We start from the raw sequence: 24,341 nt of genomic DNA, 5'->3' as shown, positions 1-24,341 counted from the left end.
AAAATATTATTGGTAATACAAGAAATTTGGTTTAGTATTTGCTGAAGTTCAACTTTTATACTTAGACGAATTCAAATGTGTGTTTAACTATGAAAATTGAGGGTTGAATTTTTGGAAAAGCTCATTTAGCTTGTTAGGTTGAAAATGCACATTTTTATATCATTTGAAGTCAATTAATAATGTGTTAGAGACTATCCACCTCTAAACTAACTTTGGATAATCAATTTTTGACTTTTTGTCATCAACTTTTTTTCGGATGTCTAATTATGCAAACTACAACTTGAGTTTTTTTTTGTTGGAAAAGCTCACTTAGCTTATTAGGTCGAGTCTATTCTAAAGTTCACTTGTTCCTTTTGTGCAATGCATAGCCATAGGCATAGCATATTAGCATTCGCAGTATGCCTGTAACAAAAAATGCACAGGCTAGATTGTCCCATTCAATGTACCAATTATCATCTTTACAATGGTTACTATATAATGTCAATTAAAGGACCCAAAATATCCAACCTGGTACTTTATTAGACTTTCAAATTTTTATAGCTACAGTGCATAAGAGAAGGGAATTATGAAAGTATAAAGTTTGAACTCATACTCACAATTTAAGTTGAAAAGTTCTATCAATTGAGGTGTTTCTTCTATCAACTGAGTTGTTTCCTAGGATGATAGCAAAACTAACTTTACGTTTTACAATGAGCATGCAGTAACATGATATTGAAAACTGAATTTTTTTTGTTATTTTTTATAAATGAAAAATGGAATTTATTAGTCAATAAATTAGAATAAAATATTAATTTGGTGCATAAAATTTTATACTCACTTCTGTATGGGAATTCCTCCTTAATTGATAGGAGTTGAACTTGATAAATGATTAATTGAATATGATTGTATAAAAACTTTTATGATGATAGTGTATATATATTAACTCATATCAATATATGAGATCCAATTATTATATTTTTCTTTTCTATATGGCAAATACTCCATGAGATACAATCTTATTCAAATCAATAATATCCACAACATGGTGAAACTTACTTTGCAAAACAAGAATTTTTTTTAATCCAAAGACTCAAATACTAAATCTTGCTCAAAGGGAATTAATCATACTACTTGAACCAATCCCGCTCATTATCCATATTTATATATTTATTTAAGAACATTGACTAGCAACTTACCCTTAAAAAACATTGATTAAGTTAAACTGTTGTAGATAGACACAATATAAAGAATAATATGAAGTGGGTGAACATGTCCAACAGGAAGAAGAATATGCAATTTGCTTTTTAAAGAGCAAGGTTTAGAGTGATACATGAAACATTATAGTTTCAACTTTCAATAGATGAAAAGGGTAAGCACTGAGAATGGTTTATATATTAGGTTGGTGCCATAAGTTAGAGATAGTAAGATTTCCTCATCCAAATAGGTAGCACACTAACTTGGGAATTCCAAAGTATAATATACCAAATTATGAAATCACACCTTTAATAAAATTCTAGACACACAAATCATAGTAATTACATGGAGACCCTAACCCCAAAAAAAAACCAACAATCTTCTATCTAGCTTTGCATAATCAACATCTTTGGCCAACTTGTCCCATGGTAACTGGCTTCAACACGTTCAAACCAGGACACAACATATTTGCATGTTTTATTTATGGTATGAAAAATGAATACAACATTGTATTGTCTAAAGGCAGCCCCATGAGACTTCATGCTGCATCCAACTAACTATAAAGCTATGATTCAAGCATGCTTGTTTACACCTTTAGCTAACCCAGAAAACCGAAGTGCTTTAAATTATAAAGAATAAATCAGAAAAACCTGGCACAATTGATAGATAGGCGACCTGGCTTGCACCAACTTCGTTCATCTTTCTATCTCGAAAAGCAGTAGTCTCTGACGGTCGGGTTAGGGACACCCTTTGTGAACACAAATTTTATTTTTTTATTATAAAGAACCACTTAATTGGCAGGCACGAAATAAAGAATTACTTCCTCAACTTCAATTATTTTAAAGAGGTTTGTGTGAACAAAGACTATCGATAGTATGCCATGTGTCTAGACGAAAAGAAAGGAGAGCTAACAAAAGAAGTGTTCTGAGTGTGGGAATCCTTGTGGACAGGCTTCTTCTTTTCAAGCTTTGTTTCAGCTCGGAGCCAGGACTCAACAATAGATAGAAGATTAGTCGAAGACTTCAATTCGCTAACATCTGATATTTTTTCTGCTCTCCTCAGCTCACCCTCTTGTATGTATGCCAGATGAGTTGCCCATGTCTCTAGTCCATCAAAAATGTGAGTTGCATATACAATTGTAGCTTCTCTCTGCAAACAACACAAAACGTTAGAAAACAATTACTTTTATGAACCCAACTTTCCAGCCTTTGCAAAACGGGCATATCCTCAATCTATGTTCTTATCATTTATGAAGGCATTATATATTTCCCACAATTGCTTGCAATAGAAATATCGAGCCGGTATCAAACATACTTTGTCCCTTGTAGAGCATGAAGATCAAACTCATGATTATATTTTTTATGATTATTATTTACAATTAGGACCAGCTATCATCTAATATTCGAGTTTTCCACACTCATATCCAGAGTGTTTCAGCAGGCAAACAGACAGAGGCAGTGAATACCTGTTCACATTCTTCCTTGAAGAAGTCCAATAAATCCATCCTAGTAACAACATCCAGGTCAACGGTAACCTCATCCAACAAGAGAACCTGAAATGTCAATCAAGGGATCTGGTTATATATCAGGCTTGGTTTCATCTGCGACACTAAATTATAAAATTAAAAACAATGCATACAGCACGAGTTCATTGTTAGAATTCAAAGTTGGAAACTGTAACAGAGTTAGCAACATGCAATATAAATCAAACTCAGGAGAGAGACATGTGAGAGCCATGGCACTGACATTGTTCACATCAGCATAACAACCATACCAAAATTCTCAGTGATTTTACTTCCTTAATACCTTATATGGATGAAGAAGACCAAGACAAATTTGCACTCGACGTCGTTGCCCATCAGATACCTTATGCATCCGCCAGTTCAGATCTATATCAAGCAGATCGATCAACTTATCTCTCCTGTCAGGATCAGCGCCCTCAACTGCCATAAGCAGGAAATACCTTAGTTCTGTTATGCATAAAGACTAAAGGACAATGGTATTGAAATAGCTAAAGTCGTGAAGAATCTACATGCTGCAGAATCCAGTTATAGAGTAAACTCTCATTTTTGTCACGGCAGTCCATGACTTTAAGAAATTATCATGTTAGTCTTCGAAATTGTAAGCATGAACCATATTAATCCTAATGTTAACTATTTCAAGGACCAATTATAGTTTCAGGGACTAATATATTAATTTCTTAAGTTGTGGACTAATATGACCGATTCTTATACTTTCAAGGAGTAAAACAATGATCTACTCCAAGATTTGGCATAACTAGATTATATCCTGATAATTCTAAATTGAAAATGGAGATGCAGTTGCATTTGATAAAAGATAAATACATTTGAAAACCCACCTCCAAATATCATATGTTCAGCAGAGAAGTCTCCTTGGAGCGGAATATCCCCCTGTATATTAGCAGCACCCATTCATGTTCAAAATGAATTGATCAAGAGAAAATACTATATACACTAAACACATCGTCTACCCTTCGTAGTCATATAATTCTCTCATTTATATTAGTATGGTCATAATCAGAGTCTCATAATGTTAATGTAAAAATTAACCAACTGCATAGCCAATTAAACCACATACTTGCATGTAAATATTTTTTTTGCTACAACTAAGAGTATCCCTTCATCTGATAAGTAAGGAACTAATCCTTTCAGGGTAAGTGATTGCACTCCCAACAAATGTAGCTCACAAAAATGAACTATGGCCTTTTGGTCTACGAGGGATTTAGTGGGACATCACACCATTAGACCAATGCCTCGTTGGTATTCGTATGTAAATATAGGAACAATGTGGTGGTCTAGTGGTGTAAGGTCCCGCTAGATCCCAAAAGGTCAAGGGTTGAATTCCTTAGAGTGATACTTGTTGGGAGGAGCAGTCTTACATGAAATAATAATAATAATACCAACAATAATTTGATGAAAGAAAAGAGGAAAAAGATAGTTACAGCGGAGGAAACGTTCTTGGACCATGATCCACCCAAATAAGCAAGATCGCCACTACAAACAAGTTTGGTATCATGAAAAGCAGAACCATTCAAGACACGAACTACATCTCTTCCTCCAACCATGTGTTTACCCGCTAGAATCTTAAGCAATGTAGTTTTCCCAGATCCATTAGCACCCAACAATAAGCACCGTGATCCAGGAGATACGTTAAGGTTGAAATCTATAAACAATGGTGGTTCCTTTTCTGAGTATTCGTATGAGAATTGCATCGCTTTGACTACAATTCCATTCTCACTTTCTCTCGCCATTTTGAATCTGATTGGTTTGTTTGTGTTCGATGCTGCTTTTATTGTCTTCTGTGGTGTTGGAATTGTGGGACTGTGAGAGTTACACGTCTGCTGTTAGATTTGGGGGTTGGGGAAATGAACATGTGAATATGACATAAACCTAACTAATAAAAGCTTATGGGAAACTGATTATAGATTATTTCAAGAAAAAGTAAAATCTTTAATAAATGTTTGATTAATTAGTTTAAAAGGCGCAATGTTAATACTTAATGGTTATATCCTCAAACACTTAGGTCAATTGGTTGAAATTGTTTCAATTTAAGCAATAGTTTTGGGTACCACCTTATATGAGAGTACACACATTTCAAATAAGAAACATATCTATTGTTTTATAAAATGTGTCACTTAATATAATTAATTAGAGAAATATTTAATTATTAAAATTTTAATTTTAATATCTTTTTTCAACTAAATATATCAACTAACACATTTTGTGGTACTCTAACATGAAGAGGTATGCCTCCTATAACAAAAAAAAACATGTAAAATGCTTGTGTCTCCCCATTTTGATGGTGGAATGTATTACTTTTATTGATATGGATGGAATGAATTATAGTGTTTTAGACATATACTTTTAGGTTTGATAATTTTTATTTTTGTTTAAATTCTAATAGTATTCTACAATAATATAACTTTCTCAAATGGAATAGGTGATATTTGTATGTGTATGAAAAATATTACTAAAAAGAAATTTACTTTATCACCTAATTAATGATGCCTATATTTGACCCTTTCAATATTTGGTAAAAATGATAGCATGGAAAAATTCATAACTAAGTGGATAAAAAATGAAAGGGTTTGACAGAATTTTCTTAACATGGCTTAAAAAAGTGTTATTTTAGGGCGAAACGACATGACAATCTTGCGCAAGAAGCAATACGACGAGTCGTCTCCTGCGTTAAAAGGGGCGACGTGGCAGACAATAGAGAGTATCAACAAAAACCCATGCGACAGTGATAAACACTCGTTTCTGGAAATCAAACCTTATAATCATTTGAATTCAATTCAAAACCGTTATTCCCATTCCTATCACGAATTATAAGAAATTGAAATCAAATTATGAATGTTTCCATTTTCAGAAGCTAGGGTTGAGGATTCAGCTACAATCATGTGAAGCCGTTAATGCGATAACCAAATTACTTCATGGAGGAAGAACAGGATCGAATTTTGCTCAACACTTTGGGCGTCAAATCTGCGAATCCTGAAGACATTGAACGTCACATCATACAAAAGGTATTAGGTTCTCGATCCTCACTTTTTTTTGTTGAATATTGATGTGAATTTGGAAGATGTTAAAATGTAGAAGCATGGAGAATATAATGGAATGGAATATCAATAGTAGTGATTAAGTTACTTGTAGAGATTTATGTAGTTGTAGGCAGTAACAGTTACTATTCTGTTTCCTTTGAAATTCATGTGAATTTAAAGAACTCTATGATGAAATTTATAATCTGTGATGCACATGGACACTAGGAAACAGTCATCGTGTGTACCTACCTGTGTTGATTACGTGACAGACACTTTGGAACAAATCGTAGCTACAACAACCATAATGTGGACGTCGTAATTCTTTATCATAAAATATTGTCTATCACTCTATTGATAAAGCATTGATATCTAAATCGTTCCTAAACCTTTCCCCTATGATTTTTCTTTACCTCCCTTTGCATCTAGAAATTAGATTAAACTCCATTTAATCTATTGTCTACAGTAATGTTTACATTATTTGTAGTGGTCTCCTCCGCACATGCCAAACCACCCGAGGTCTATCATCTTTTCTACAATAAGAGTCACCCTAAGTTTCTTCTTAATGCATTTGTTCATAATCATATATTGTCTAGTGTATTCACTCATCCAATGTAACATTTTTACCTCCGCTACATTGAGATTTTTATCTTGTTGACATATTATAGCCCAACATTCAGTCTCTGTAACATTGCGGGTTTTGTACGGTCAAATTTACCCTCAGTTTCCCTGTCGTGTTGTATGATTAACTAAAGATACTTAAATCTAGTGACTTGTGATATGGTATGATCTCAAATTTTTACCTCTACAGTAAGGTTTGTCAACCTCTTGTTAAACTCACACTCTTTATGAGGGATGGTAATGAACTGAACCGACCCGACATTTGTTCGAAACTCGACTTGTTATTTAGCTCGACAAACTTGGTTCATGAACCAAACAAGGTGAATACGAGCTGAAAAATGTGCTCGTTAAATAAAGAGCCAAACTTGAGTCGAGTACACTTCTAACTCGTTAGGTTCATGAGATGGCTTGATCACATATATACACACACATGTAAATATACATATACATGTAAATTATCTTTAAATCTATACATATTAAATAAATGACTACCATTCGACCGAAAAACTTAACCGAACGAGCTAATGAGTTGAACTAAAGAATTCGCGAACTCCTAACGAACTAAATGAATTTGAGTTGATGAGTTGAATGGAACAGTTCACAAACTCAAATCGAGTCAAATTGGAGCTATAAAAATAGTTCATATCAAATTTGAGTCGAGTTTCGAGCTAAGACAATTCTTATCGAGTTGAGCCTTGCTTTGACTCGGTTATGCTCATTTTAGCCCTACTCTTCATCTTATACGAAATTCACGTGCTTATAAGGTTTGTCTCCACATTTCTAGTTTCTCCAACTAGGACAATGTCATTTGCAAAAAAATACATTATGTCTCCACATTTCTAGTTTCTCCAACTAGGACAATGTCATTTGCAAAAAAATACATTATGTCTCCACATTTCTAGTTTCTCCAACTAGGACAATGTCATTTGCAAAAAACATGCAAGACCAATGTTAACTTGTAGCAATAATTATCACAATAATTAGATAAGTTTTAGCATTTTATCGTACTTATACTGACTAATGCTATCTTTTTAAATATTATTTCTCTTTTAATTAAGATAAGTGCTTTTAAGTTAAATTTACACCGATTTTGTATATTTCACAATATCTCTTCGTGTACTAGAGTTGTTAAAATTTTCTGTATCTCTGTAATATTGTATTTGTGTTCCTTGTTGTATCTGTCCTTAGTTTACTTGTATTGCTTAGAGATTATTAAATTTTATTAATAAAAAATAATAGTGAAATTTGGTTGCTGCGAATCAATGTTAACTTGTAGGCAAGGAATGATGTGGTGACAGACACTGCGGAAGGAAGCACCAAGGAAGAAAATCACCATGTGTCTGAAAATGTTGATCCTTCATCTTCTACCAAAGCAGAAGAACTTCAGCAGAAATTAAGGGCATTAGAGTTCGAAATTGGCGCAGTTGCTTCCACGATTGAAGACGTTGAAAATAATGGAGATTATAGTGGTGTTGGTGAGGACGAACAGGAGCAAGGGATTGCAACAGGGGATGATTCCTCCAATGGTTCGGATCTTCAGCATGTTCTTGCTGCAGAAAGGCTAAGAAGCCTGAAGAACACGAAGGCTCAACTAGAGAAAGAGCTTAAAAAGTTGGGTAAAGATAACAACTCCAAGAGTACTGAACGTGAAAAAGTGATATTTGATTTGGTAAAGGAAGAGAGAACATCAAAGAGGAAACTTAAGGAAAAGGATAAGAAATTACAGAAAAGCTCTGGAAAGAAGCTTAAGAAGGTCTCATTTAATGACGATGTTGACTTTGATGCTGTTTTGGATGCAGCTTCTGCAGGTCTTGTTGAAACAGTGAGTTTTTTATTATTAATCACAGTTTTTTGCACTATTATGTTGCTTAACAAAATTGTGGGAAAATAGGATTTATTGTTATTGAATAACGTTTACAAATATAGTATTTGATGTTATTAAGTGCTAAAAAAGTGGTCCAAATTGGAAGGATATAGTTGGTGAAGATAGATATAGAAGAACTAATTTTCTGCTGCTGATGCGATGCCTTAGGAAAGGGATGAATTGGTCAGAAAAGGAATTTTAACCCCTTTTCATAAGTTGAAAGGCTTCGAGCGTCGCTTTCAACAACCTGAAACATCAAGTAGTCATAATGCTGCTGAGGATGAAAGTGCCATGGATCTTGTTTCTGACAGTGTTGAAAGAACTGCCAGATCAATATCTGAGGCAGCGAGAGCTCGCCGAACCACCAAGCTGCTCAATTCTGAAGATGTACCAAAGCTTGAGGCACCTACTATTCCTTTTCAGAGGCTCAGGAAACCACTAAGAGTTAAAGATTCAAATAAGAAAAAGAGGCGGCCCTTGCCTGGTAGGAAATGGACCAAGCGTGTTTCAAGCGAGGATACATGTCTGGAAGAACATGGTATGTTCAAACATTAATGCTGCTATTGCAACAGTTTGTTAAGTTATTATTTATCCGGACAGTTAAGATGCAGAATAAGTAAAAAGAATTAGAAAATGGTAGTAGGTGTTCATAAAAAAGGAAGGGTCAACATGAAAATCATTTGTGGTATTTGTTATTGGTGTTCATTCATATGGAAATGATGACGTGTATTTTGTGTTGGTCCTTTGTTCCAGTTTTAGATGTGTTTGGTGCATGCAGTTTAAAATGCCATTTTTTAAATTCTGAATTATTGCTGAGTAAAAGCGTATTTGAATAGATAATTTACATGTTCATAATTCATTGACCTATCTTTTCAATATTTTCTGTAACCAGTACTGTTTTAATTAAAGATTAGTGAAGATTATAATTATTCATTCTTATCATCAAATGATGTATATTTGGCCCTTTGGCGGTTTGACCGTCTGAGGGAAGGTTGGCTTGTCATCCATTATAAACTGGTTTCACTTCATTTTGCTTCTCTTGAGTGCTTTTTTGGTAGTCATATTATGTACATATCTATTTATATTCATATTCAGTTTCATGAATCTTTTACAGAAAATGCAAATGATGGCTTGGACACTTCCAGTTGTGAAAATTTAGAGGCACAAGATGTTGAACTTGCTGATCATGATTCTTCTTATATAATATTAGAAGGTGGGCTGAAAATCCCTGATAAAATATTTGAAGCTCTATTTGACTATCAAAAGGTTGGAGTTCAATGGCTGTGGGAATTGCATTGCCAAAGAGCTGGTGGAATTATTGGTGATGAGATGGGTCTTGGTAAAACTGTCCAGGTCTTGTCTTTTCTTGGTGCTTTGCATTTCAGTGGCATGTACAAACCCAGTATTATTGTGTGTCCTGTTACACTCTTGAGACAGTGGAAAAGGGAAGCTAATAAGTGGTACCCAAAATTCCATGTAGAGCTTTTGCATGACTCTGCTCAGGATTCTGCTCCTAGAAAGAAGCAAGCTAAATCTGATGAAACAAAAGATGAAAGTGATAGTTCAAATGACAATGATTATGAGAGAACTTCACCAACTAAAAGCAAAAGAAAATGGGAATCCCTGATAAATCGTGTCGTGGGATCAGAATTCGGATTACTTATTACGACTTATGAGCAGTTAAGAATATTGGGGGACCAGTTGCTTGACATTGAGTGGGGCTATGCAGTTCTTGATGAAGGGCATAGAATAAGGAATCCAAATGCTGAAGTTACCCTAGTATGCAAACAGTTACAAACTGTACACCGCATAATAATGACCGGTGCACCCATTCAGAACAAACTTAGTGAACTGTGGTCATTGTTTGATTTTGTTTTTCCGGGAAAATTGGGTGTTTTGCCTGTATTTGAAGCTGAGTTTGCAGTTCCTATAGCAGTTGGTGGATATGCAAATGCTTCACCATTACAAGTATCCACAGCATACAGGTGGATCACCTATTTTTTGATGATCTATTTACAAGTACAGATTATCTATTTTGAAGTACAGATTAAGTCATTCTTCATAACTGATTAGATTTATAACTAAATTGTGGTCTTCTTGAGTGATGCAACTTACCATATCAACTATTGAATTCAGTAACCAATTTTATGGGATGCCAAGGATGGACTATGTTGAATATTCAAATACTGGAAAGTGAAGCTTATAGATTAATAATTAGGTTGTTTGCATATTTCATCTAGGGATGTTGAGTTAGTTAGCTTTGTATTTTATCAGCCTCCAGAGCTAAATAATTTATATTTAATATTGTCATGTTACAGATGTGCTGTGGTGCTGCGTGATTTAATAATGCCTTATCTTCTCCGACGCATGAAGGCGGATGTGAATGCCCAACTTCCAAAGAAAACTGAGCATGTTCTGTTTTGCAGCCTTACATCAGAGCAAGTATCTGCTTACAGAGCATTTTTAGCGAGCACTGACGTGGAGGAAATATTGGATGGACAAAGGAACTCTCTTTCTGGAATTGATGTGATGCGCAAAATCTGCAACCACCCTGACCTACTTGAAAGGGAACATGCCTCCAGCGATCCAGATTATGGAAATCTAGAACGCAGTGGGAAAATGAAAGTTGTAGCTCAAGTCCTTAATGTTTGGAAGGAACAGGGTCACCGTGTTCTTCTTTTTACTCAAACCCAGCAAATGCTTGACATTTTTGAGAATTTTATGACAGTTTCTGGTCATATTTACCGCAGAATGGATGGTCTCACTCCCATAAGACAGAGAATGGCTTTAATAGATGAATTTAATGTCTCAACTGAAATATTTATTTTCATTTTAACGACCAAAGTTGGGGGTTTGGGGACAAATCTTACTGGTGCTGACAGGGTGATCATCTTTGACCCTGATTGGAATCCTTCAACTGATATGCAGGTAAGTTTGTACTGGATACATCCTTTTGTTCTTGTAATTGTTGAAAATGACTGATAAACTTTCCTCCACCACATTCATTTGGCCAGTTTGTCACATATCATCCTATAGAAACAACTAAAGACGTATTTGAATGTTTTATAGTGGGTGGAAGGGAAGGTTGGGAAGAAATATGGGAGGAATAGAGGGTTGTGGAATGGGACACAAACAATGGCTTTCTTTATCTCATCCAAATCCATTCTCATCCTTTCCATACTTTACTATCAACCCAAACAAACTCTTAAGTTTAATGCCTCTAATATTATTAAGATTGAATTATTTATTATTTTGGATTTGTAATATATTCTTTTTGTGATTTTCCCCTTAAATTCATTATCACTGAGATAATGCTCTGGTTTCAAATTTAAATCCTGCAATTATTTCTTTTAACAGGCTAGAGAGCGTGCTTGGCGTATAGGCCAGAAACGGGATGTGACAGTTTATAGGTTGATAACACGTGGTACTATAGAGGAAAAAGTGTATCACCGTCAGATTTACAAACATTTTCTTACTAATAAGATATTGAAGAACCCACAGCAGAAAAGATTCTTTAAAGCCCGAGATATGAAAGATCTTTTTGTATTGAACTTGGATGGAGAAGCTGGATCAACTGAAACATCAAATATTTTCAGTCAAATATCTGAAGAAGTAAATATCGTCAGCACAAATGAAGATAATCACGAAAAGCATATAGATAGCCGAACTTCTGAATCAGGTTATGAGGATGTAGCTGATAATGACAGCAAGTCACAGAGAGGAAGGGGAAAAGAGAAAGTTGAACAGAGTGGTGGAGTTGATGATGAAACAAATATCCTGAAATGTCTGTTTGATGCTAATGGGATACATGTAAGTTTGGTTGTGTTTCAGCTTATAATATCCAGTCTAATAGCATGCATGTATACTATTATTTGAAAACTACATTATGTTGAATGAGTAAAGATTCAAGAATTAAGACCATCCAACGAGCAAGTATATATTGACTTGCACAAGAGTTATAAGGTATCCTTGAGTTACCATAGACCACATTAGAATTTAGATATTGTCTGGTTCTAGTTCAAGTGTGCATGATATATGTCATCATTTATGTATACATACTATATCATCTTTACCCTGTAATACTTCCTTTTTCACTTATTGTTTTGCTCTGTAGTAATCTCTTTATGTGATGACAGAGTGCCATGAACCATGATTTGATCATGAATGCCAATGATGAAGAGAAGATGAGACAAGAGGAGCAAGCTTCCCAGGTTGCAAAAAGAGCTGCAGAAGCTTTACGCCAGTCACGAATGCTCCGAAGCCATGATAGTGTATCTGTCCCAACATGGACAGGAAGGTCAGGTGCTGCTGGTGCACCGACATCTGTTCGGCGGAAGTTTGGTTCAACTGTGAACCCCCAGGTGGCAAATAATGTCAAACCTTCTGATGAGTTACCCAGCAACGGAACTAACAAAATCAATGGATTTGCTGCTGGGGCATCTTCCGGTAAGGCCTTATCATCTGCTGAACTATTGGCTCGAATTAAAGGTAACCAAGAAAAGGCCATCGGTGCTGGGCTTGAACATCAGTTTGGTATGATGTCAAGTTCCACAAACCAAGCAAGGTCTTCTAGGGCTTCTGAAAATTCATCAGGATTTCAACCTGAGGTATTGATTCGGAAACTATGTACCTTCCTACAACAGCAAGGTGGAAGTTCCAATTCAGCCAGCATAGTTGAGTATTTTAAGGACAGGATACCCTCAAAAGATCTTGCTCTGTTCAAGAATCTGTTAAAGGAAATAGCAACTCTGCATAAAGGACCAAATGGGTCGCATTGGGTTCTGAAGCCAGACTATCAAGTATAGTTAGTTATTCTTCAGTGCTTCAATGCCCTACTGAACAGTACCAGTGACTTGTGTTGATGGAATAACCTTATTATGTAAGGGGTTTAATTTTTTTGACTGATCTAGTTTTTTTTGGGATACAGGTGACTAGGAAATACATGTTGCTCGGTAATTTCAGTTGACAAAATAGGCACAAAAAAAAATGAAGCCTTTTTTTGTACAGAAGATAGTAGATTTTTTTTTATATTTTATTTTGAAGGTTACATAATTAGTGGTTTTATAAGTCATCTATTTTCTTGTTCTATTTTTTTTCTTTATATTCTGGGTAATCCTAATTAGACATGACTTGCGTGAAACTTGTTAAGACTATTATTTTCTTAATTTGCTCTTGTAACTTCAATTTTTATTTTCTTAATATGGTTCCTCAAGTAAGAAATTGTTGCTCAATGTAATATTTTGCAATGACTTTTAAGTAACAGAATATGTTGTAGCGGAACGCCGGAACCTATGGCAGTTACACGACTTTAACTTAGATGATCTGATAAGAGGCAAAAAGTTATATTGTTTTTTATTTGATCATGTTTCTCATAAATAAATAATGAGAATAAAATATCTCCTTGTATAAAGAAAAAAGTTATTTCTTTCCGCTACTAAAATCATGACATGTGTCCTATTTAATTATTTTCTACAAAAAATCTTTCTAAAACTAAATAAAATAATACATGTATTATACTTTTACTGATTGGATTATATAAGTTATCTACAGAGATACTTTTAAATATATAGCCTCTTTCACTTTCACAATCCTAACCCTAGCAGTCATCAACCAATCAATGCCACCATTCACAAGCCAATTTTGTGGCTGTCATCAATGTGACTAGCGTGAGTCATCCAACAACTAATAATCATAAGAGAACAACACAAGTCACTACAAAGTCTACCAATGCCCCACATGAATCATCTTCACTTAAACTATTTGTGAAGTGAACGACCAAGAGATTTTCACTTTTAAGTCATTTAGTGTGTTATAAGATCTGAAATGCACGCCACCCCATACCCACAACCATTCTAATATCACCTACCATCTCAAGAATTAGTTGTCATCCAACTCGAGTCATGAAATCAAAAGTTGGAGCTTTATACAGAATGATGAAATCATTTCTACAACACTAAACCCAACTAATCCCCTTCATCTCTATGTGGATAACTGTTGCTAGTGGCACATGGTTATATACGTTTTTGAGAAGGAGAATCATGTCAGAGTACGCTAATTAAGTGATAATTCTACACCAGAAGGACCAAACTTGACCAAAAAGTTATTTACATGATCATACAGTAAAACCCTCCTCTAAAATAACATTCTGACAAAAACTAAACAAGCACCCATTCTTAGTTCACGCCCCTCAAAAACATTATGTCAAGTTCCAAGCTTTAGGAATCAATTCGAATAATATCAAAAAAATGTTAGTCACACATCAGTTTTACTCATCTACCTACATAGTAGAATTAGAGCAAGTGTGTATAACAACTAAACAAGATATGCCTAACTGTAATTAGATGATGAAAACTGTACAGTGACGTCTGCATAAGTATAGATATGTAACATTGTTGTAATACCACATAGCTATTGCACATACTAGATGCACATTAGTGTAAATCACTTCATAGTTATGGGCAACATAGCAATATAGATAATGACAAAATACACTCCAAAGAGGCCTCCCCTTCCAAGTTTATTTTTGAACCACGAGTATCCTCCATGGAGGCAATCTTATTAAAGTCGGATAGGATCAATATGAGCCATAAAGCTCTCCCTACCATGTATATATGTCATTAGTAATCTTGCTCGGCTTGAAGTGGTTATGAAAAAAACTCGGCAGGAACAAATAATTTTGGTATAGCAAATCTTATAACTGTGTCAAGAAATTCATATGCCATTAAGACACTCCCTTTAACACATTCAAAAGTGCAGCTCTGCCAAGAATGAGTGTTATTTTTTCGGGAGGGTGGAGATTGGGGAGTAATTCTTTTATATAGGTACAGGAACCTGTTAATACAAACGAAAGGAAACCATACATATTTCCAGGTACTTGGTAATTGGTATCTTGTTCTAACTTTACAGTATTTCTACTGTTTCTTTTCTCAAAATAAAGAACCACAAAAATCAGAGAATAATAATGGCCTCGTAGTTAAAATGCTCGTATATATAATCAGAAGGCTGCCCATCCTGAAGCTGTGGTCGCTCCTGAAGAGGCTGCTGAGGGCAGATTCTTCTGTAATTGCCAACAAGAACACATGTATGTTACAACTTACAAATGATTTAATTTGGACCACGTCCAGGAATTTAACCACATAGAGAAATAAACTGGGTTGCCCTGCTATAAAAAATCACTTGACAATGGATATAAAGCACCAAGAAATGTTTTACAAATTATTATATAGATTAATAACCAGGATCTATAAGTATAACCACACATACAATAACAACCAAAGCATTTTACCATTGGGTAGGGTCTGCTAAATGGACAAAACTATGTCATTGTGTTCTATCAAAAACCAAAGCTCTCAATACTCAACAGGCCATTTTAAATCTAAATCCCTTCATAAAAGTTCAAGTCAATATATAAAATTTGCCAAAATTGTAATATGTCTTGAGCTCTTGACTGTAACTTAAATAAGCACAAAGAAAATAATACCAAGCAGTTATGCCTTAGTACAGGAAGGAGAATTTTAAATTTAGAGACGCAACATCAGGAACGAACCAGGAAAAAGCAATGGTAACTAGACTAATCTATGTATTAGAAATGGATTGGTAGAGCATGTAATCTTCAAAATGAAATGACATTGCTGTCAAGTTATGAAAATTTTATTTCACTCAAACTTTTGATTGTACAAACAAATAATATGTAATAACAAAACAACCAAATAATGAGCAGCACCAGCATACCTGTAGTCGAGAAAGATCTGATAAAGAGTCAGTAGAATGTCTCCCACTGTCATTTGTCCCCTTAAGACCAGTACCACGCGAGGTAGACGCAATACGAGCAGCAACAGGATCGTTTGGAGGGGGTGGAAGAGGAGATCTGATTTTCCCTGCCCCACTTGGTGGGGGAGCAAGGCTCAAGACTTTTGGCTTTGGTGTTCCAGCATATCCACTTGTTAGCCCAGCAGCTGAAAGCATGCCAGTTCCACTAGATATTTTGTGCTTCACATTAATCCTGATGGTTTCCCCTTCCTATAGGACAAAATACCAAGAAGCCCATGTCAAATATAGAAGAAAAACTAAAATGCCATAAATCTTAATCCCATATTCAGAGATCAAAAGGAAGAGTTCAAGAATAAAACATATGAGAAAATAAAGTAAAATCCTCCCAAATTTGTAAAATCAAACAAAAGAAGGATGGGGTAGTTGGGAGAGAAAACACACAAAGGAAACTGTTTAACAGAAACACATTTAGAGAGTGGTCTAAAATCAGATGTGGCCAAAACAAATAGTTATTCATCAGAATAACATAATATGTTAACAGAGAATATAAGCATCCAACATAAAGCTTCTCAATGATCTACTAAATCATAACAGTGAGTCATGCTTCATTTACTCAACCACAACAAGCAGATATATCTAAAGCTGGATTTTTGAAAAACAACCAACTATTGAGCAATTATTCAAAAATAGTACGATATAATGAATTTTCCAAACTATGCTTCAATTACTCAAGCTCAACAAATCTAGAAACTGCTCTTAAAAATTGACCAAAACAAAAAACAGCCCTTCATCCATCATACACTACATAATAATAGCAGATAATAGTCACCTTAGAATATAAGCACAACAAAAGCATTCATTCTACATGAGCATCTCAATGGTCCACTTCACGACAATGAATCATGCCTCATTGCCAAAAGCCCAAAATACATGAAAACGATTATTATATAAAATCGGCTTTGACCAAAACAAACATCAACTCAGCATTTCATCCTAAGTTCCTAACAGAACAACAACCCACTAAACCATAACACAAACATATTCATTCTACATAAGCAATCTCAATGATCCGCTTCACCAAAATACTGAATCATACCTCATTACCAAATACATAAAATTTCATATCTAAAACTAGATTTAGCCAAAACAAACTATTCTCAGAAAATCACCACAAAATACTCAACCACAACACTGAATTAGGCTTTCAATTATGCAACCTAGACTAGACAATAATCAAAATCAATTCAATGCAACAAAAAAAAAACAATTCAAACACTGAATCATTTTTCATTACCAAAGTACGAGAAAAAAATTGTATCTAAAACAGGATTTGACCAAAAATGGCAACTCGGCATCATAATAACAAGAATAATGAAAACAATTCAAACCACAAAAAAAATCAATTCAGATTCAAACCTTAAGTCTATGATTAACCGCAGGATGAATATCGATCTGCGACTCCTCACCGGCAACATCACCACCGGACTCTTTCTCATTCTCCCTACGAACATACTTATCATGATCCGAAAGCGCAACATTGAAATCAAACGCTTCATTCCGTTCCGCAAACCCTAATCCAAGAAAAGCATGTTTTCCTTGACCATTCTCGACCTTGAGAACAAAGTACCGCGACGAATCTAGAACAGGTTCAACAGCAACTTCGCGCTGGCCGGGGTAGACGAAGCACGCGGCGAAGAGATCACCGGAGTTAGGATCTTCCAACCGTATCTCACAGCGATCCTTGCACGACACGACTCGGATCCGACCGGACCAGATTCTATCGGATTGGAGCCATTCGCCGCACTTGTAACCTCCGGAAGTGGTGCGCGGCGGGATCTTGTAGACGGAGACTTCGCGAACCACGAGCAGGGTGTGCTCCAATGCTTCTTCCTCAACCACCTCGAACGACATCGTTTTGTAGATGAAATGAGAGTGAATTTGATTTGAGTTTGGGGTTGAATTTTAATTTAATGTGAATTTAAGGGAATGGTGGAAGCGAATGAGAATGTTAGTTACATGCTCTGCACTTTGGAAGAAGAAGTGTATCATTGGATATTATTTTGTTTCTTTTTCAATTTTGAATAAAAGGATATGTATGCTATTCACGTTCAACCAAATCCAAAATACAGTTATCAATTCTATCAACTACTCCCAACTTATTCTACTTTCTTTAATACATCAAACACAAATTCATCATAATTATTAAGGTGCATTTTAATCCTCACTTATATTTCTGTCGTAATTTTATTTCCCAAAAAAAATTAACTTATGGATAAGTCCATATTTTTTAATACAGTGGATAAAATGGTTCCAAGTAGAACCCACACAATTTTCTTGATCCAATAAGGTTCAGGCTTCAGAACTATTGGGCTCTAGGATAGCATAGAATATAAAAAAAATATCGCCCAATCTTAGTAAGAAAATTAGTCCACTGTCCACTATCGAATTTAATCAAATGATTTTAGTTTAACATTTGTGTAAATTTATTTACACTCCTTTCATAACATCATCATTTCATACAGATTACTTATACTTAAAGCCAATAACTCATCAATAAATGACATATACAATTTAAAAATATATAAAATGTGAATGCACAATTTTTTCTAATACATTTATTTTCACTAAACAATATTCATTTTATTCCTTATATATCAATTTGATTTTAGGAAGTAAAAATTTAAACTAGTATTAAAATATCCCAAATATGAAGTAAAATAGTTTTTTTTATCAAAGATTGTAAATATACAAAAAGTAATTTAATCAACATTTAATATTTTCGGGCTATTTTAATGTTTTTAATTATTTAAAGAGAAAATTAATACATATAAAATTTTTGGAAGAATAAAATTCATGTTTAATTTAAATTTTATACCTAGACATCATTCTAGTTATGGGTGAGTATAATTGGGTAAGGCTTATCCAACCTTAAATGTTAGTTAGATTATATTTTGAACTCAACTCAACTATAGATCTGAAGCTAAGCTGGCTCCAAATATTTGGTAGACAATATTTGAATCTGAACCCAATTAAATATATTGCGTAGCCCTTGTAGATAAAGTCATCTAAATATTACTTGTTACTATATATATAATTTGATATATGAAATGATATATATGTAAAAAATTGTTAATCTTGTATATATGATGAAAATTTTAAAATAAATGATACTTTGTGTCAAAAAGATGTCATTACTTTATACATAATTGAATAGACATACATACAAACATATTGAATGAGTGTTCATAAGACGAGTTCTACCTGTAAGACTAAGATGACAACTAAGATGGTGGTGAACTATTTGTTTAAAAACTATGATAGATTTTTTTTTGCAAAATTCAAGAGTTAATAGCAGCGGAAAAGTTATACAGAAAATATCAAGTAAATTTAAAGGAGTTAAGAGAGAAGAGAGTACTCAAAGATTTTATACTGGTTCACCTTCTTGTCCACTGAAGGCTACATCTAGTACTATTGCAGCACAAGATATTTCTTCACTAGATATTAAGAGTAGCAATTATAATTTCTCACACGAGATTTCCTTGTACCTTACTCACTCTCTAATATCTATATTACTCTTTGGAAAACAATCTTTCCAAGTGACTATATCCCCTTTCTTATCACACCCTTGTGAAAGAAAGTAATTCAACACTTTGAATGAAGAAAACTTTAATTAGGACAAAGATTGTCTTTACAATATTTGAAACTATGAACTATTGCAATCCAATAACTTTTTATACACTTTAGTATTAATGCTCAGAAGGTTTGAATAGCTTTGAAACAACGCTTAAGGCAACTTCAGAAAATATATTTTGAAAGTTAAGAACAAGTTGTAAGAAGTGTAGAGCAAATATTTCAGAAAAATTTAGATTGTGTGTGTGAGTTATATGTTATGAATTATGAGTTTCAATGCCTTTAAATAGGCTTTCCGATCAGCCATAACACCTCTATGAAAAGGTAGGATTCGATTGGAATGAAACCATTTCATTTGGGGTGAAAGTTGTGCAGTTTGAATCTGAAAACTAGTGCAATAGCTCTCAATAATCAATTACTCAACTAGTCTGTCCAAATAAGTAATTGATTTTCACAAGCTATAATCGATTACTCAAAGGTTATAATCAATTACCCAACTGTTTTGTCCAACAAAGTAATTGTTTACCGTGTTGTGTAATCGGTTACTCAAACGGTGTAATCGATTACCCTGATCAATTTTTGTTGGATAACTTATTTCTCACTCATGTAACATGTTACTTAGTTCTGGTAACCTATTACTTAGTCACAGTAACCTGTTACTCAGATCTAGTAACTTGTTACACAGTATTTTGAAAATTGTTTTCATTTATACTTGTGTTTATCAATTTTCTTTTAAAATACTTTTGAGCATTACTACTATTTGTATATAATAGAGTATAAGTACCTAAAGACTTAGATTCTAATTCCTTGAAGTTTTATCTTCATTGTCTTCATAAGTATTCTTCCTTTTCTTCTTTTATGTGATGTTTGTTGGTGTCTTCATCAAAACCGTGCCAATGTCAGGAGCAGGATCTTCTTCACAATCTCCCCCTTTTGATGATGACAAACCAATATCTTCTTGACAATATAGTTTTATGAGAGTAGCATATTTTGTGATATTCTCACTTGTCTTGGGTATGATCCCCTATTTTTTATGCTCCCTCTTTGATTTGGAGTTATGTGCCTGAAAGATTTTTAAACAGAAAATACACTCTTCCAACTTTTCTCCCCCTTTTAACTTCATCAAAAAGAAGAAAAGGCTAGAGTCCAACACAATACATATAACATACAATATGTATATAGAAAATATAAAGGTAATCATAAAGGTAACATAACATAACAGAAAATTTAAAGATATTCAAACGTTTGTTCAAAACATAATCAGAAAAACAACAAAACAACAAATTTGTCCACAAGCATTATTACAACGAGAAATCCTAGAGAACAAATGTTCTAAGATGCAGGCTCAATGTTATCGTCATCTAGATCCATGCTATTGATCTTATAAGAAAGACGTTGAAGCTCGAATTGGGCTTGTTGATTCTGAGCGTCAAGAGCATCCATCCGATTAGAGATGTAGCCTCGAAGAGAGAATAACTCACCCATAACCATCTCATTTGTAGACATGGCGAAGAAGACTCAACATGAAACTCAGAAAGTTGATGTTCAGGAGGGTTAGTAGAGACATTTGTAGTTAGATCAGCAGGTGCAACCTGTCTATCACTTTGATGCTTATAGAGTCTATTAATGGGATCTTGAAAGAAACCCATTTTGTGGATTACTTCCACATCAATTTTACAATCGTGTGCATCAAGTGTGACTTCGGATTCACCAGCAGTAGATACACCAAAATGCTCAAGTATGTCGATTATGAAGATTGCATAAGGCAAGGGGCTGTGAGTTTCTCGTACAGACCACATATGTCTCATTACTATCAAAGTCCAATTGATTGAAAGGTTATGCTTAAGAGCATACATCAATTGTAGTTCCATGTCATTGATTTGAGAATGATTTGAATATTTTGGAATAATGACATAACTAAGAAAGTAATGAAGCAAACGATCTTCGAGATTGAGATTTCCTATAACAAGAATATCTCTACTCTTTACAGTTTCACCTAAGGTCAGTTGCTTACGTATTTCGATTTCCCTTTTAGAGAATCTACACATATAGTAGTAGAACTCTTTTCTATCATAATTATCCCATTCGCATGCAAGACCAAAATCTTTTATGCTACCTTGAGAAGGTATATTACAGCATATTGAACTGAAAGTCTTAACATTGAAAACAATTTCTTTTCCTTTCACATAGGATGTTAGACGATTTTTTCTAAAGTTCAAGTTGTAGTAAAATACTTTAACAAGTTCAGGATAGTAGGCTTTTGATTCCTCGCAAAAATAAAAAAGATCTTGTTGGCTTAGAAGAGTAGGGAAATGGAAATATTCAAAGTCAAAGTTACTGAAATTACCATATTTAGGAGCAAAGATTGATCGTCCAAGAAAATACTCTGAGAAGGTTTTGCATTGTACATTATTTGCAAGAAGACGTGCCAAATTCAAAGGATTAGCCTCAGAAGATGAAGCTTCTTGCTTCTTTTGAGACACACTAGTATGTTACTTCTTAACTCTTGACGATGAAGCCATTGATTGAGGTTTTGAAAAAGTTAGGTGTTGAGGTTTGAGAGATTTGGGAAATTTTTATTTAGGCTACTAAACACGAAATTTATGGAATGAAAGTGTTTAGAATTGAAAATGTGATATGAAATGACTCAAAATTCACGCAAATCGGATCAAAAATGAGGTTTTTAGAGAAACACTAGGGTAAACACGAAAAAAGGGTTTGATGAAGAAGAAGAAGTGTTTGAAAATGAGGAGGGAAACTTAAATACTGGTCAGAGTAATCGGTTACTCAACATAAAAAATTTCCAAATTTTAAACAGTCATCTTAGGTAATCGATTACGCATATGGGTAATCGGTTACTGGAAGTTCCTGCTTAATGATGTAATCAGTTACTCTCTAGAGTAGTCGGTTACTGAACCCAAAATTTTGAATTTTCAGGCATATTGATGCCTGGTAGTCGGTTACTGAACATATGTAATCGATTACATACCTAATAATTTGAAATTTTTGAATAGAATTAAATAATTTTAAGTACTCGTAGGCATAATATAAGTACAATGAAGCAAACATATAATCATGAATAAACATTTAAGACAAATAAGCTTCATCAAGTATACCTAATTCTCATCTAATTTTATAGAAAAATTCTTTTGCCAAATGATTAGTAAATATATGTGCTAGTTGGTCATGTGTATCAACAAATTCTATAGACACATTTTTCTTTTAGACATGATCTCTAAGGAAGTGATGTCTTATATCTATATGTTTGGTTCTCGAATGGATTACTGGATTCTTTGTGAGATTTATAGCACTAATAATGTCACATTTTAGGGAATACAACCTAAGCCTAAGCCATAATCCCGCAATTGTTGTTTAAGCCACAACACTTGGGCACAACAACTACATGTCGCTATGTATTCTGCCTCAGCAGTACTTAGGACAACACAGACCCATTTCTTGCATGACCATGAGACTAGTGCATTTCCTAATATATGACAAGTACCACTTGTATTTTTTCTCTCAATTTTGCATCCATTAAAATCTGAATATCCAACCAAATCACATGCACTTCCTTTTGGATATCATAATCCAACGCCAATTGTGCCTTTTAGATATTTAATGATTCTTTTGAGAGCAACTAAATGTGATTCTTTTTTGTGTTGATTGATATTGTGCACACAAACAAACACTAAACATTATATGAGGTCTACTGACTGTTAAATAGAGTAGGGAACCAACCATACCTTGATACTTTGATATATCAATGCATTTTCCAGCTTCATATGTATCAATGTATGTATCAGAACCCATAGGAGTGACAATTGACTTGCATTCATCCATTTCAAATCTTTTCAGCAAGTCTCTACAATATTTGGATTGACTTACAAAAATATCATCCTCGAGTTGTTTGATTTGTAATCTAAGGAAGTAATTTAACTTTCCCATCATAGACATTTCAAATTCCCCTTGCATCATTTTGCCAAAATCACTACACAAAATTTCATCAGTAGAACAAAAAATAATATCATCTACATATATTTGAACGAGAAAAGTATGATGATTTATTTTCTTAATAAAGAGTGTATTGTCAAATTTTCCATTTGTAAAACTTTTTTCAAGTAGAAAGTTTGTTAGGCGATCGTACCAAGCATGATGAGCTTGCTTTAAGCCATAAAAAGCTTTCTTTAATTTATAAACATGAGAAGGATATTTATAGTCTTTAAAACCTAAAGGTTGTTCCTCATAGTGCAGATCATATTTGTCTCTTACCATACTCTAAATATTTACCAATTCTAATTTTTGAACTCAAATAGGGCTCGAGATTCGGACATGTTTGAGTTGGATAAGAGCAGACACAATGGTTGTTCTTAGGGTTGTTCTTAATGGAATAAGAACATTCTTATTTTATTCTCGACTGTGTCGTTCTTACTTCTTCATTTATGTTCTTAAATAAGAACAATTCTTAGTTTTTCTTAGCCAAGGAAAGTGAGGAGAGATGTAGATGTTGTGTGAAAAAGGTAGATGTTGTGGAACCTAAATAAAAAAAAGAATGATGTTTGTTATTGTGTGGAAAAAGTAAATATTGTTATTATTTCATGAAAAATTATAAAATAATGTGAGAGAACTAAACAAAAATAAAATTTTTGTGTGATCATGATGCTCTAAACCAAACCAAATTCCTCACCGTGATTATACATCAGCATGAGCGGAAATAAGACATGGTCATAAA

General features: G+C 34.1%; 3 protein-coding genes across 4 annotated transcripts; 1 reads left to right on the top strand and 2 right to left on the bottom strand.

The window, feature by feature from the left end:
- LOC109336662 (ABC transporter I family member 21-like) lies at positions 1,629 to 4,593 on the bottom strand. The gene is made up of 5 exons (XM_019573399.1): positions 4,135 to 4,593; positions 3,532 to 3,583; positions 2,979 to 3,115; positions 2,639 to 2,725; positions 1,629 to 2,322 (listed from the first exon to the last, which is right to left on the bottom strand). Exons 1-5 carry the CDS (start codon positions 4,441 to 4,443, stop codon positions 2,038 to 2,040), a joined length of 870 nt encoding a protein of 289 aa, XP_019428944.1. The 5' UTR covers positions 4,444 to 4,593; the 3' UTR covers positions 1,629 to 2,037.
- On the top strand, positions 5,328 to 13,287 carry LOC109336336 (protein CHROMATIN REMODELING 8). The gene is made up of 7 exons (XM_019572869.1): positions 5,328 to 5,715; positions 7,625 to 8,170; positions 8,381 to 8,750; positions 9,327 to 10,197; positions 10,531 to 11,140; positions 11,570 to 12,022; positions 12,349 to 13,287. Exons 1-7 carry the CDS (start codon positions 5,626 to 5,628, stop codon positions 13,015 to 13,017), a joined length of 3,609 nt encoding a protein of 1,202 aa, XP_019428414.1. The 5' UTR covers positions 5,328 to 5,625; the 3' UTR covers positions 13,018 to 13,287.
- Positions 14,887 to 18,066, bottom strand: LOC109336689 (uncharacterized protein At1g03900-like). 2 transcript variants are annotated; one of them, XM_019573441.1, is made up of 3 exons: positions 17,399 to 18,066; positions 15,944 to 16,231; positions 14,887 to 15,043 (listed from the first exon to the last, which is right to left on the bottom strand). In XM_019573441.1, the coding sequence occupies exons 1-3, from the start codon at positions 17,891 to 17,893 to the stop codon at positions 15,026 to 15,028; spliced, it is 801 nt and encodes a 266-aa protein (XP_019428986.1). In that variant the 5' UTR covers positions 17,894 to 18,066; the 3' UTR covers positions 14,887 to 15,025. The 2 variants fall into 2 exon arrangements, with proteins under 2 accessions (XP_019428986.1, XP_019428984.1); XM_019573439.1 differs by having other exon boundaries at positions 14,911 to 15,269; positions 17,399 to 18,063.

The sequence above is a fragment of the Lupinus angustifolius genome, chromosome LG20 (assembly GCF_001865875.1).
Source record: "Lupinus angustifolius cultivar Tanjil chromosome LG20, LupAngTanjil_v1.0, whole genome shotgun sequence".
Classification (NCBI taxonomy): domain Eukaryota; kingdom Viridiplantae; phylum Streptophyta; class Magnoliopsida; order Fabales; family Fabaceae; genus Lupinus; species Lupinus angustifolius.
This window is presented reverse-complemented; position numbering and strand designations above follow the sequence as displayed.